We start from the raw sequence: 13,360 nt of genomic DNA, 5'->3' as shown, positions 1-13,360 counted from the left end.
TCAATAACTTTCACCCCACCATCAACCTAACAATGAACCAATCTATGCAAGAAATACATTTTCTGGACACTACTATAAAAATACAGGATGGATGCATAGACACCACCTTATACCGAAAACCAACTGACCGACAAACATATCTACATGCTTTCAGCTACCATAGCAAACATACAAAGCAATCAATTCTACATAGCCAGGCTCTATGTTACAGCCGCGTCTGTTCCAATTCTACAGACAGGGTTTCTCACCTAAGAGATCTACAGCAAACCTTTTTGGAACTAAAATACCCACCTGATGAAGTTAAACAACAGATTAACAAACAGACTGATACCCAGAGAGAACTTGCTGCAAGACAGACCCAAAAGAGAAAATAACAGAACACTACTAGTAATCACATACAGTTCCCAAGTTAAAATAGTTCAGTGCATCATCAGAGATTTACAACCTCTCCTAGACAACAACAGTTCTCTTTCTCAAGCTCCTGGGAGGAAGACCTTTCATTGCCTACAGACAGCCACCCAATCTTAAACATCTCCTCACCCACAATAATACAGCAACCAGACTTAACATGGACACTGGTACCAGATCCTGCAATAAACCCAGATGCCTACCTGAATCAACTATTCTAGGCACTCAAGGAGATCTGTTTCTAACTTGGTATTGTCAGGATGCTGTTAGTGGCTCCCAGTAGTTGCCCAGGAAAGTATAAAGACAAGGAAAGGTCTCTTAGCATTCTTCTTGATTTCAGTCTTTACAGAGAGAGGCTATAGAACCCATCCTCTTGGATAATGATGTTGTCCCAAGTGAATCTCCACCCCCTCTCCCTGTCTCGCCCACTCCCTCATTTGTCATTCTCATGGTCTCCTCTACATGGGCTGCTCCGTGCCCTCTGTCTTTGACCTCTTTGCTCTTCTGCTTTTTAAGGCTCACCGGGTTCTGGGAGATGGAGGGTCTGGAATGCATTCTAATGACAACATATCAGCTGGGTATTGTTCTGGCTCTCCCATGATTTCCCAGCTTTCCCCCTCATCTGCCTCTGAGCTGCGACCTCCCTCAACCCCCTGATGTAAATCTATACTGTCTTCCTCTTCCTTCTCTCTGGAAGGGTCAGCATGGGGAGGCGGTCTCCACCATTCCTCCTCTGCCCAGTCCCTACAGGAATACTCCAGTGAAATATCCCCCATGTCCGTTTCAATTACACACAGGCATTCCCCATTTTAGTGTCAATTAAATAATTATGCTTAATAGGACTTACGTGTGCTCCACTGTTGCATGCAAGGACCCAGACTGCAACCCCTGCAGAAGTCAGGGGTTCCCTGTACATGCCCATCTTAGATCTCAGCCCATCTGTAAGCTCCTTATGCAGCCACACCAAAAAGTGATGTTGCAAAGAGACAGGACGGCACCCAGAGATGCATGTGCTCTTGGTTTTGTTCCACCTACTTTGAAGCATATTACTTATGGAGCATATTAAATGCTTCAGCTAGCTTTGTGGTATGTTTTAGATGGGGTGCCTGATAACTTCACTAACTTGTAGTTCATCCACCCTTGGAGCCAACTGCTACTAACTGCTTGAGGAATGCTGGTGCAACAACATTTTAAAACAGATAAATGAATCAGTGTTTATGAGCTTGTAAACCTCCTAGCTGGAAGTTAAAAGGGAACACATCATTGCAAAGAGTGTAAGTTGTGGCTCCACTGGATGTTATGCTTCTGAACTGAAACAGACACACTGATCACTAGTTCCTGATAAAGTGCTTAGCTTTTTTCTTCCTGCTTCTGTAAAGTTTTCTGAGCCACTCTCATTGTACAACCTCATGTTTCAATCCTGGCATGCCTCCATGGCTAACATTTCATGACCCTTTAACTTTTTTGAGCAAGTGGGGGTTTGCCCATTTGGCATTGGTCATTCATACTGTGAATCGGATTTTAAAGTATTTACACATTTCACTTTTTATCTGGGCAGCTGAAAAAAGAAGAAGTCTATTTATTCTCCAGTCTGAACTAAGCTATCAGATTTTCTGTCCTTGAATCTTCATTCTGCCCACAAGTGTGTGTGAGTGCACTGGCCTCTGAGGACATTTCAGAGATCTTTCTGTAACCCAGAGATGCTAACAAGAAGACAGTTCCTGAGTGGACCGCCTATATACTTGTGAGAAATACTAGGATATTTATTCCCTGGGTTGGGCACTTTCAAAATGTATTTCAAGTTAGAACTATTAGAGTACCCAGGCCTGGGGAGATGCTTTTCTTTGATGACTTTCCAGTGGTCAGAGTGTTGGATTGGGGAGAAGCAGGTAGAAAGCACAATTCTGCCCCAGAGCTCACTGAGTGACCTTGGGCTAGTCTCTAGCTCTCAGCCCAACCACAGGGTTGGTGTGAAAATAACATGAGTGCTTAAACTGCCTTTCAACACCCCCCACCTCCCAGGAGATTGGACCCCAAGTCTCCTAGATATCACATACTGATTTCTCCTATAAAATTCATGCCAGAAGGTTTCACAAAGACCATAGTTATCCACAGTTACCACGAGAAGAAAATAATTCATGCTTCGCTTCATGAATTCTCCTTCTCAGCTAGTTTATTTAGAAAGAAGTACTTTAGCGAATGTCTCTTGATAGAGCCTGATCGCAGTCTGCCACATGCTTCCAATGGAAGGAAGTGGAAGGGGCCCTGGAGGGAAGTGTCTGCATGACCACCAGAGCTGTTTCAGGAAGTACAGAATCAAAAGACCCACCAGCAGAGCAATCAAAAATCGTATGCCCAACATTTCCCTGCCTTCTCTCTCACACTCTGGCACTTGTCTCTGTCTAGCACTTCTGGCTGTGTAGGATGCTCCTTCTCTGTCCACATACTGTACTTACAACACCCTTTTATACAGGGCAATTAGGCTAATGGTCTGAGACCATATAATAACAGTTTTGGAACAAAACCTTCCAGGCATTGATGCTAATGCTAACCATTCAATTTTACTGCGCCACCAGTATAGTTAATTGTAGTATGTGGAACTGTAATAATTGAAAGAAAGAGAATAACATGGAAGGCTGGTGTCAGTCCACTGTAGGCTAAAGGAGGCAGGGACATAGCATGGTAGGGGCCATCAGGGCAGTTGCCCTGGGTGCAAAAAAATTAAGGGTGCAAGTTGGGTGAGGGATGCTTCCCCACTTCTGAGCCTTGGCTACAGCTGGAGTGACCCACCCTCCAGCCCAGGAAGGAGAAGCCAGAATCTTCATGTCAGCCCCACAAAAGAGGCAGCTGTGAACGCAGCCCACCAAGCGAAGTGGTCTGGCTGCCTCTCCAAAGGCACCAGCTGAATGGTGGTGGTGACAGCAGCAACTCTTTCCTCCCCTCCCTGTTGCGGGCAACTCTTCCCTCCCCTCCCAAGTGCGCAGCTCCATCCCAGAGAGGAGAGGAGAGGAGAGGAATGTGGGAAGGAGGAATCATGCTGCAGAGGAATTATTATTTTGTCCCCCACTCCACCCCCAAAGTCCTTTCCATGGCTTTGCATCACAAATAAATTCAACAAGTCTTATCCTGCCAGTCTCCTGGCTGGCTTCTTTCCCTCCTGAGCACTGCACGCTAACACCTTCTCGAATCTGCTGAGCACCTAGCCCAGTCTTTGTGCATTTGGGCAAAGTGGGGGTCCTCAGAGCTGCAGGGGAGGGTGTATAGGAGGATCTGCAAGGCAGGAAAGTGAGGAAGGGGCTAGGAGACAGGGGGTGAGAGATAAGTCTCTGTGCATTTGGGTGAATGAAAGTCCCAGGGTTGTGGGGTGTGTGGTGTCCATAACAAGATCAGCACCTACCAGGGTTGCAGAACTGAGGTCTCCCTGAGGGGAACATCGCCTTCAGCTCACAATGAATGAGAAACATACATCCATCCTTCCCGAAAAAGTACAGGAACAGAGAGACAGCCATCCTTTGAATCCTTACTATTCTATGACTACCTCAGCATGGGTATTTTTTAGAGAAAACTTCTTAGCACCTATCTTACGATGGGTAGCTTTGGGAAAAAGAGAAATACCACCTTATCCCACCTACAATTTTAGCAACTGCAAAGACATGGCATGTATTGTCTCATCAGTTATAATTTGGTCCATATCCTCATGGCAGATTAATTTGATGGGGCAATACAGATTTGAAGATGGAAAGTCAGCCTCTGTTCTGGAAAAAGTGGGTTGATATGTGGGATTTAGGTATATATTAGATCAGCAGATAGGTTCAGGTGGAGAATTTTGGTCATTTCCTACATTGAGGTTTAAATATCATTTACCAGCGAATGCTGAATGGCAATATCTAGAAAGGCAACATCTGCTGGTGTCTGCTTTGAGCACTTTGGCATCTCCTAAATTGTTGGAGGGACTTTCCAGAACTTCTCAGAAAGCTACATCTATAACTGCTATTTATAAATGCTCTTTGGATTTCTGTAAAGCAGATGTTTAAAAATGTAGAGAGTTGTGGTATAGGAAATTAAAATGTTCTATACAACCTTAACAATGGGAAATCGCTCGAGGATCTATACAGAACGGATTTGAAATGCAGATTGGTCCACCCAAATGGGTGTACAGGAAGCCATCATCTCAGGCAGGTAGATGCTGGGGTTGTGATGCTGCAAGGGCCTCATTGAAGCAAATGGTACATGTATGTCCACTGATATATTGCTTTTGGTCTGAAGTTGTTGTCCAAATTAATATTTTTGATATTTTCAGATGTTCTGGTACGTTTAAACTATATTCCCATAGTATGGGGGTTAGTAGCAGGACAATACAAATGGATGGTATGCTCCCTCATGGCTGCCAGAAGACATACTTTGAGTCTGGAAAGTTAAATGCCCACTGTCTGTTACACAATGGTCTAGGGACCTTGTTAGTATAATTGTTTAATTGACACTGAAATGGCTAAATGGCTAAATGCGTTTTGCTGAAAAAGTTTAACATGGAGAAATTCCACTGCAGTATTCTAAGGGAGACTGAGTTTTAACTGAGTTGATCATTAACTATTGTTGTTTTCTGCTAGCTAACGCGTGAGTGTTTAACCTTAGCTCACATGAGAAGGGAGCAGCCGTTGTGTTTTTTGTTCGCAGGTTCTGTGGAAGTAAGAAGGCTTATAGGTGTGTTTGGGGGATTTCATATTTTCTAAAATGCTGAGCCTATGCTTTGGACAGGCACATGTCTTGTGGAACTGTTTGGATGTATCATTTTCTGCTTTTTGTCATGTTTTGAAGAAAGTTCTGCAAGTAAAGTTTTAATTAAAGTTCTTAACCTTGACAATGTTTTATTTCCAAAAAGGAGTCAGTTTTCATGCATCCAGTCGCTTCAAACTGTGCAATATTAATATCTGCAATAGGCCTCACCATCCTTGCTAAAAACAGCCTATCTCAAAGAAACACATTGCTAAAAAAGAATCCACCTTGTAAAGCTGTTTATTCAGCAGGAAAGGGTGGGGTGTGGATGAAGCAGAGGTCAGATTGCAGAGTGGGGAACGCTTGCAGTGGGAGAAGGGAGCGAGAGATCTGATCAACAGCAACAATTTCTGAATCAGCCGGACTTCTGCAGTGGGGTGGAGGTTAAGCCTTGGCCGCTGATGAATTGGGTCCTCTTCAGGCACTGCAAAACAAAAGGCAGGATGGTATGTGGAAAAAGTATTGAACTGTGCAACTGGCACTGTATCAAAATTTTGTCCTAACTACTACCTCTTCCTCTTTTTCTTCTTGGGTTGTCCATTCACAAACCTTCTCCACAGCAACCAACAGATGGCAGATCTGCTCAGAAAAGCCCTGCAGCAGGGCTGGTCAATGTTTGGACTTCCAGATGCAGCTCCTGAACCACAACACCCATCATCCCCATCCAGCATGGCCAAGGCTTCCCCACACTTGCCCTGGTGTGATGCCAGCAAAATGCAGGGCCCTGTTTCCTTGGGGCAGCTGTTGGCAGGCCCTTCTTGTGGGGCTTGGTTTGCCATTGCTCCCACACATGGATGCACTCCTCACCTCCCTCCCCTTGACAACCTTGGAAGAGAAAAGCCCACATCTGCCTGCAAACAAGCTTCTGGACTTGTCTGAGGATTCCTTGGGCTTCCCCATGATTGTTGAATGACAGTCACTTTGTGCCCAGGAAAAAGGATTGGCTGCAAACAGGAGTGGGAAACTCTCCTGAGGTTTCTTGGTCTTTGATGCTCATTGCCATCATCCCTGGCCATTGACCATGTTTGCTGAGGCTGATGGGAGTTGTAGCCCAACTGCATCTAGGCAGCTGCTGATGTTTCCCATCCCCACAACAGACCACGAGAGCCTCCAGTGCCTGGTATCTGAGTGTTGTCCTGTCTCTCTGCACCCAGATAGCTTGATTCCAGGTAGTTTAAACCACCATTGGACACTGGCTGCCCATTACTACATCACCAAAGGGGGGAGTAACTCTCTATCCTCCAGCTTCCAGTTTTCCAGATGTAGTAAACACCCCCTCTTTTGCCAGACCTATCACTCACCTGAGGAGCTTGTAGCAAACATCTGCAATGCAAAAAAGGGAAAGAAGTTCATAAATATTAGAACACAGACTTTAGGAAATCCAGTTGTCAAGCAAGCATGGGAGGCCATAATGGTCAGGATTGACTCCCACTAGGCAAAACAAGTAGGTTGTCTTTTTGTTTTTGTTTTTTTAAAAAAATATGTCTGGTGGTATGGCTTATACCCAATTGATATGCTAGCTTGGAAAATCTCACCTGGCCCATTCCTTTGCTGCCGTTTCACTCACAACCCACCCTCTGGATCAATTTGTGGGAATCAGTGTTATCCTCGCAATGAGCAATTTTTTTTCTGGGGGCACTCAAAGGTATGCAGCACTGGTACCTTTTTCTTTCAAATGTTAAAAGTGTGAGATTACTGTAGCAACTTCATGGTGAGTACCAGCACCATGCTAAACCAGACAGGCTGAAAGGAAAACAAATCACAAATGCTGTACTCACCAGACTTGGGGAGGATTACCATCAGGTCATCTGTGAGCCCCACCTTGTGGTAATGCTCCTTGAACTTCTCCAGCACTTCATTGCTGATGTCTTGAGTGCGGGCTGCATCCAGAGGAGGTCAGAATTAGACTCTGTTTGAGGTGGTGAGCAATAACTTCACCAACCTCCAGTTTGTGGGCAGGGCAGGGTAGAATCTTGAGAGGCTACCATGTGGAGGGAACACCCTAAGGGGGTTCCAGTCTGTGGGCTGAGGCTGGAGGTAGGGAGGAGGAGGAGCTTTCAGAAGTGGTTTGAATGAGGGGTTGCACCTCATGGCCTGGACACTTGCCCCACTTTCGCATGACATGCTCTGGGCCCCCTCAGTCTTGGGAGCAACTTGGCACCTCTGTTTTCATGGCCTTCCCTCCATCAACTTTTAGACTGTAAACTTATTGGGGCAAAGGCCTGGCCTCTTAAGCTTTATAAAGTGCCTCTTGCCGGCTGATGCTGCTGTACATATAACAAAACATCTGTCTCGTCCCGCCTTAAAACTAGTGGTCCAGTCAAACCATTTAACAACCTTCTCCCTCCTTGCAAGGAATGCTGGAACTCTTGTTCTATGGGAGGCATCGAGTCCTCTGCATCCTCCACCAATTCCCAGGATTCCAGATAATTTAAAGTGTCATAAAATGGATGCTACTTTTTATTTTGGTGATGGAGCCTGTCCATTATGAAGTGTGAGGCAGCTGGAGGGGAGGAGGGTAGCAGCAGCAGCAGCGAAGTATCAGAGGGGAGAGCTGTGCCACATAGCCTGCCCTGAAATTCTGCTGTCCCCATCACCAGTGCTAAAATAATATTCAGCTGCCAGTATATGTGGGGGAGACATGCCATCTTATCCTTCACTTCAGGCAGCAAATTGCCTTGTGCTGGCCCTGTTTAGTACTGTACTGTACTGTACTGTACTGTACTGTACTGTATTATAATCTATTGTAGGGAAATGAGGGTTTGCTAGTTTTATCTACAACCCCCCCCACCCGCCAACATCCTCCATGGAAGACAAGTGGCTGCAGAGTTAATCAGCACAGCACCAAGGAGACAGAGAAGAAAGCAACTCCTGAGTTTCAGTGAGGGGTCCCGATCAGGGGATTCAATCAGGGGCCCCTGCTTTTGCCTGGGATGCATCAGAGGGTGTGCAATCCCTTCATTCAAAGAAGCAGCCCCAACTTAGCAACACCGCTCTGCCATCAATGGCTCAGGAAGTAAGATGCCACCTCCACCCTCCTCTCTCTTGCTCAAGGATGGGTCATTGGAGCACATACTGTACAACTGGACGGTGGTGCTGCTGGGCTCATCTTCGATCTCCTTGAAGGTGTAGAGGAGGGCAAAGTTGGTGTAGTCGGTTTCCAGCACCCGCATATCTCTCTTGGCATTCTCTGAATGAAGGAGGAGATGGAACCCCGATTAGTTCTGGCCATGGAAGGAGGATCAGAATCTGTTCTTCTGTCCTTTCAACTTTTCCTTCCTCCCATCTTTCCAGAGCCAGATAATATTGATAATCACCCACCAGGCCACACTCTGAGGTTATCCCATGCCACCCTAAATACATTCTGTCTTTCCCTCGTGTGGCATTACATAGCATCACAAAGATCGCCACCTCAAGGTGAAGGAATGGGTTTCCCAAATCTAAAACCTGACTGTGCAGTCAGTCTGAAACGGGCCCCAAAATCCCCATTTTTTCTTCTCCATTAACTAAAATGCAATAACTTGAGCACTTGAGCCAATGTATAACAAGAACCCAGCTGTATAAACAAAGCCCTCTCCTTTATCAGTCGCCTGCAGTGATGCCTCGGACCTTCGTCCCTCATCCTCGGAGAACACATTCCTGGCCAATGCACCAAGAAATGTAGCCTTCTTAGACTTTACCAACTGGTTGGGTGGGCACTGCTCCCGAAGAGGAAGGAAGGAGCCAAAAGACCCCAAGGTTGATTCAGAGAAAGAGTTCTTTATTTCTGCTCTCCGGAGCAGCAGAAAGGCACTTGCGTGGTCAGTTCACAGCAAGCCCAAAGAAAGAGAAATTTCACACAGTATATATCCCCTCGAGGCACCCTCTCCCCCCTTCCCCAGGAATCCAGCCTCGTACGTTCATACACGTAAGTTGACATCCATGACAATAAACAGATGTTCCTGTACCGGTACTCTTATCTTGGGGTAAGGAGGTCACCCAGCTATAGGAGTTTCCCTTGACACTATCTCCATCTCCGGCCTTGGGGGCTGACAGACCCTGTCTTGCAGAGCCTGTGCGTCAGTGTGTCAGGATATTTACAACCTACAAGATAAGATAAACCCCAGCTCTGCCGTCCCGTCTCAAATTCAGAACTGACAAGGCCATCCATTAAGCGTCATGTACTGATAAAGGAGAGGGCTTTGTTTATACAGCTGGGTTCTTTTTATACATTGGCTCAAGTGCTCAAGTTAATGCATTTTAGCTAATGGAGAAGGAAAAATGGGGATTTGGGGGCCCGTTTCAGACTGACTGCACAGTCAGGTTTTAGATTTGGGAAACCCATTCCTTCAAAGGATTCTTGACTTCTTCTAGAGTGTCCGCACCAATTTTCCTAGATGGGAGAGGAGGAAATGATCCAAGAACCACTAATGTGAATGGCAAGCTCTTTTGCCAGCTAGGCTGCAGAGAAACCAGAATTTATTTGGCAATTGCTAGGAATTTTGAAAAAATGTGTGTGCAGTGTTCTTGCACTTAGCAGGCAAGGGAATATATATACCAAAACATGTGAGTTTCAACCTGCATTAAGAAGTACCCTGTACATGCTCAGGATCACTCTGTCTCAAGCCTTTTTATCAAAACCTTGGTTCTTTTAGAGAGAGGAAAAAGCACTCTGCACAGACTCAGGGGCACACAGGAATTTTAAACACATAACCATTTGGCAGGTCAGTTTTGCAGAGTCCCACTGTCCCTGTTGCCACATTACTCATGTGTAGTTACCCACACAGGTAGCCTTTACTCAGAAAGAGGTCACGTGCCAGGCTTTCCTCTCACACAAGATGTGGTTGTGTCCTGGCTCTGGACCAAAATCCTGCAGAGGCAAAGTCCTCAGGCAACTGCAGCTCTGAGAAGGAAATTAGTCCATGCCCTTGTCCATCTCATGGGGGTCCATTGACACGTCTTCCTCTCTCCCTGAGTAGACACCTTGGCCACCAGACTCTGATGGCTGGTCCACAGACTCCATGAGAAATCAAGAGAGTCCTCAGGAGAGATCCCTGCAGCTGAAAATCCTATTCCCACAAAGAAACCAAGGGTTGCAGCAGAAAGCTACAGTTCTTTCACTCACCCTCAAGGAGCAAGGCCTCTAGTCAATGACTAGCTAGTCCTGCTCGAAAAGTCTGTGGCCCTAAGACCTTGCTGAGGCAACATGGCTGTTTGACCTCAGGAGAAGGGGATCTCTCCATGGTCCTGACTTTCCTCCAAGATGCAGACTTTTGCCTGCCCTGGCCGTGCCTGGGAAACCCCTTGCTTGGTCCATCCCCTCATCTGAATCATGGCAGGCTGGGCGGGGGGCAGCAAAATGCAATTCCGGGATCAAATGCACAGTCCTGCTCCCCTCTCTCTACGCCCTAAAGCACTTGTGCCCTACCGTCGTTTGTGAAGTGTGCAGGCTGGTCTGTCTTCTTAAAGTACATCTCTACCTTTTTGCACTCCTCAGGGCTGAAAAGAGAAATGAGGGAAAGACACATACTGGGTTTAGAAATCACAGAATCATACAGTTGGAAGGGACCGCAAGTCCAACCCCCTGCAATTCAGGGATCTTTTGCCCAATGTGGGGCTCAGACCGACAGCCCTGAGGTTAAGAGTCTCATGCTCTATCTACTAAGCTATCATTTGATTCTGAGTAGCTTTAAAGCCTCCACAAACTTTACAAAACACTAAGTATGCAAAGTTACACTTACAAGGACCTATTTAATGTGACTAAGCAACTGGGCCCAGATAGTAAAATCTGCCTGTGTTTTTTTTTTAATATTAGCAAGAGGTTGAGCCCCCCCCCCATTATAGAATCATATTGGAAGGGACCTTGAGAGTTATCTAGTCCAATCCCCTGCAATGCAGGAATGTTTTGTCCAATGTGGGGCTCAAACTCACAACCCTGAGATCAAAAGTCTCATGCTCTACCAACTGAGCTATTAGACTACGGAGGCTGCTTCCCCGTGGGGCATTTTCAGCAGAGGTGCTTTGTCTCATTCACCCATATTTTAATGCGGGTGAGGGGCACACTTGACATCGTGATCCCTTTCTCAGAGGGGAGAACAGGGAAAGGAGCATCATTGCCGTTGCTGACAATATGTTGAGCTAGGACTCTTCCTTCCTATTGACCTGGGGAAGATTTAGCTGCCCAACATATTCACAGGTGTTTGGGGGCTACATGTTGCATCTGCCCCAGCCAGCAAGATCAATGGTCAGGGATGATGGGAACTGGAGTCCAAAACACCCAGAAAGCCCTACACGGAGGAAAATTGCATTATGAGAGCCAGTGATAGTGTAATAGTTGGTGCAACCACAAAGACCTCAGAGACCAGGGCTCTCACTGGGGGCCAGTTGTTGCCTCTCACCCTAACCTGCCTCACATGGTCATTGTGAGGATTAGACGAGGAGGCAGAAGCATATACACCCCCATGAGCTCATCTTAGGAAAAGGTGGAATAGAAATGCAATGAAATAAACAAATAAATTATAACATTTGCAGCAGGTTTCATTTTATCATCCCACTTGTGTATTTTAATTAGCATCAGGTCACTTTTCCAGTATGTATAAGATTAGGAAAGTACTGATTAAATTAGTATTGGAACACTATAACACTTCAGTGTTGATTTGTAGGAGGAGTGGGGTGGCCAGAGCATTAAATATCTCCTTATAGGGAAATTTTTATGAGAATTTGGCACATCTGTTCTGAAAGAGGGTGCTTCTCCTTGCTGGCTCTATGATCCAGCCATCGGGGATCGCCAATCCATTGTAGTCTACATGGCAACACCCCCAAGGGAAACCAGAGTGCTTGGTCTAATGAAGAGGGAACATTTTCATCCTACCCCAGCATTTCCAAAGGGTTTCACAGGGAGGGGGTATTTGGGAGGGGCGTATTTCCCCCCTGCAAAGTGTGCCCCCCCATTCTTAATCATGTAAAGTGCTCCTAAGGCCAGCTAAGGGACTAGCAGTAGTTACTTACAAAGGGTAGCCAGTAAGTATTTTCATGTCACCGTTTGGAAGGGGTTTGACTAGAGCAGCAGATGTTGTCATGAGGCTCTTCATGCCCTGGAATACAGGGCAGTTTGACGATCCGGCCATGATGTGCCACATCCCTGAAAACTGGAGGAAACCATTCCAGTCAGACCAGAGGTCTCACCCCCCCCCTCCACTCCACCATCCAGACGAGGCCAAATCTGGCATTTCCCACATTTCTGTGCATTTCAATTAACCTGCATTATTTGTGCCAAGGCTCGGAGTGGAGCACAGGAACCCCTCTAAGGAAAAGAAGCCTATAATAAAAAGGAGAATAAATGCACACCCAGATTAAATCTCAGGAGCTGGACTGAAGCGTAGGTCAGCAATAAACCAACAACGGCGTCAGGGAAGCTGACTCTGGCAAGTGCATGAGGTGATGACAAGGCTTTCAAATTTGGCAACCAGATAGCATTATAAAATCAAAAGACAACAGAGAAAATGGCCAGCAACAAATCGAGTATAAATTTAGATGGTACTTGGTGGACTCCTGCTCCCATCATCCCCTTGCCACTGGCCTCTGGCTACCTGGGACTGGTGGGAGTTCCTTCAGCACCAACTCCTGGAGGGCACATGGTTGCAGAAGTGTGAGCAATTAATTGGCTAGCTCTGGAAGCAAAGAAAGGGGTGCAACTTCCACACAGCAGTGACCGCACCCTTTCCCTACAGCTCAGTACCTTCTGAAGATCGAAGTCTGGTTGCATGGCAATGTCTGCCCGAACGCAGAATGAGCAAAGCAAGAGCATCAAAAGGCTGTGCATGGTGGACCTCATCCTGCGGGTGCCTCCTCTTGCTCCTTGCGTGCTGTCAAGAGAAAAGCAGCTGGGCAGAGGAAGATGCTGTTTCCTTCGAAGGCGCCCAACTTTATACCTCTCCCCTTGGGTGTCACAGCAGCCAGGGTGCTGTGCAGCGTCTCCTCCCACGTCTTATGTAACACTTTGGCCAAGTGTGGAACTGCTATTTTGGATAGGTGGTATTGGGTAACACCCTATTAAGTGATAATTGCTGGGCTGCAACTGGATAGCAACCAGGGGCAAAACCAGGCTTTATTTCACCCAAGTCAAAGACCCAGTTTGGCACACTCCCCATCCGTACTTGTGCACAGAGGGGGCGGGGAGAGAGAGACTGGGAGCCTCAAT

At 46.4% G+C, this 13,360-nt stretch overlaps 1 protein-coding gene across 1 annotated transcript; it reads right to left on the bottom strand.

Moving 5' to 3' along the window:
* Nucleotides 1-5,405: 5,405 nt before the first annotated feature.
* Nucleotides 5,406-13,248, bottom strand: LOC310707430 (lipocalin-15-like). Its single transcript, XM_083504636.1, has 7 exons — nt 12,899-13,248; nt 12,169-12,308; nt 10,589-10,659; nt 8,258-8,371; nt 6,960-7,061; nt 6,483-6,504; nt 5,406-5,605 (listed from the first exon to the last, which is right to left on the bottom strand). Exons 1-7 carry the CDS (start codon nt 12,992-12,994, stop codon nt 5,599-5,601), a joined length of 552 nt encoding a protein of 183 aa, XP_083360762.1. The 5' UTR covers nt 12,995-13,248; the 3' UTR covers nt 5,406-5,598.
* Between the last annotated feature and the right edge of the window lie 112 nt (nt 13,249-13,360).

This window comes from Podarcis liolepis, assembly GCF_965112155.1.
Source record: "Podarcis liolepis genome assembly, chromosome: 5".
NCBI lineage: Eukaryota > Metazoa > Chordata > Lepidosauria > Squamata > Lacertidae > Podarcis > Podarcis liolepis.
Note: the sequence above shows the minus strand (reverse complement) of the source record. Positions and strands in the feature narration are given on the sequence as shown.

Excerpts from the sequence above, each read along its gene's own strand:
- LOC310707430 (XM_083504636.1), bottom strand. The coding sequence starts at position 12,994 with ATGAGGTCCACCATGCACAGCCTTTTGATGCTCTTGCTTTGCTCATTC. Across the intron at positions 12,309-12,898 it reads CAGACTTCGATCTTCAGAAG|TTTTCAGGGATGTGGCACAT; the intron begins GTACTGAGCTGT and ends GGTTTCCTCCAG. Across the intron at positions 8,372-10,588 it reads TGCACACTTCACAAACGACG|AGAATGCCAAGAGAGATATG; the intron begins GTAGGGCACAAG and ends TCCTTCATTCAG.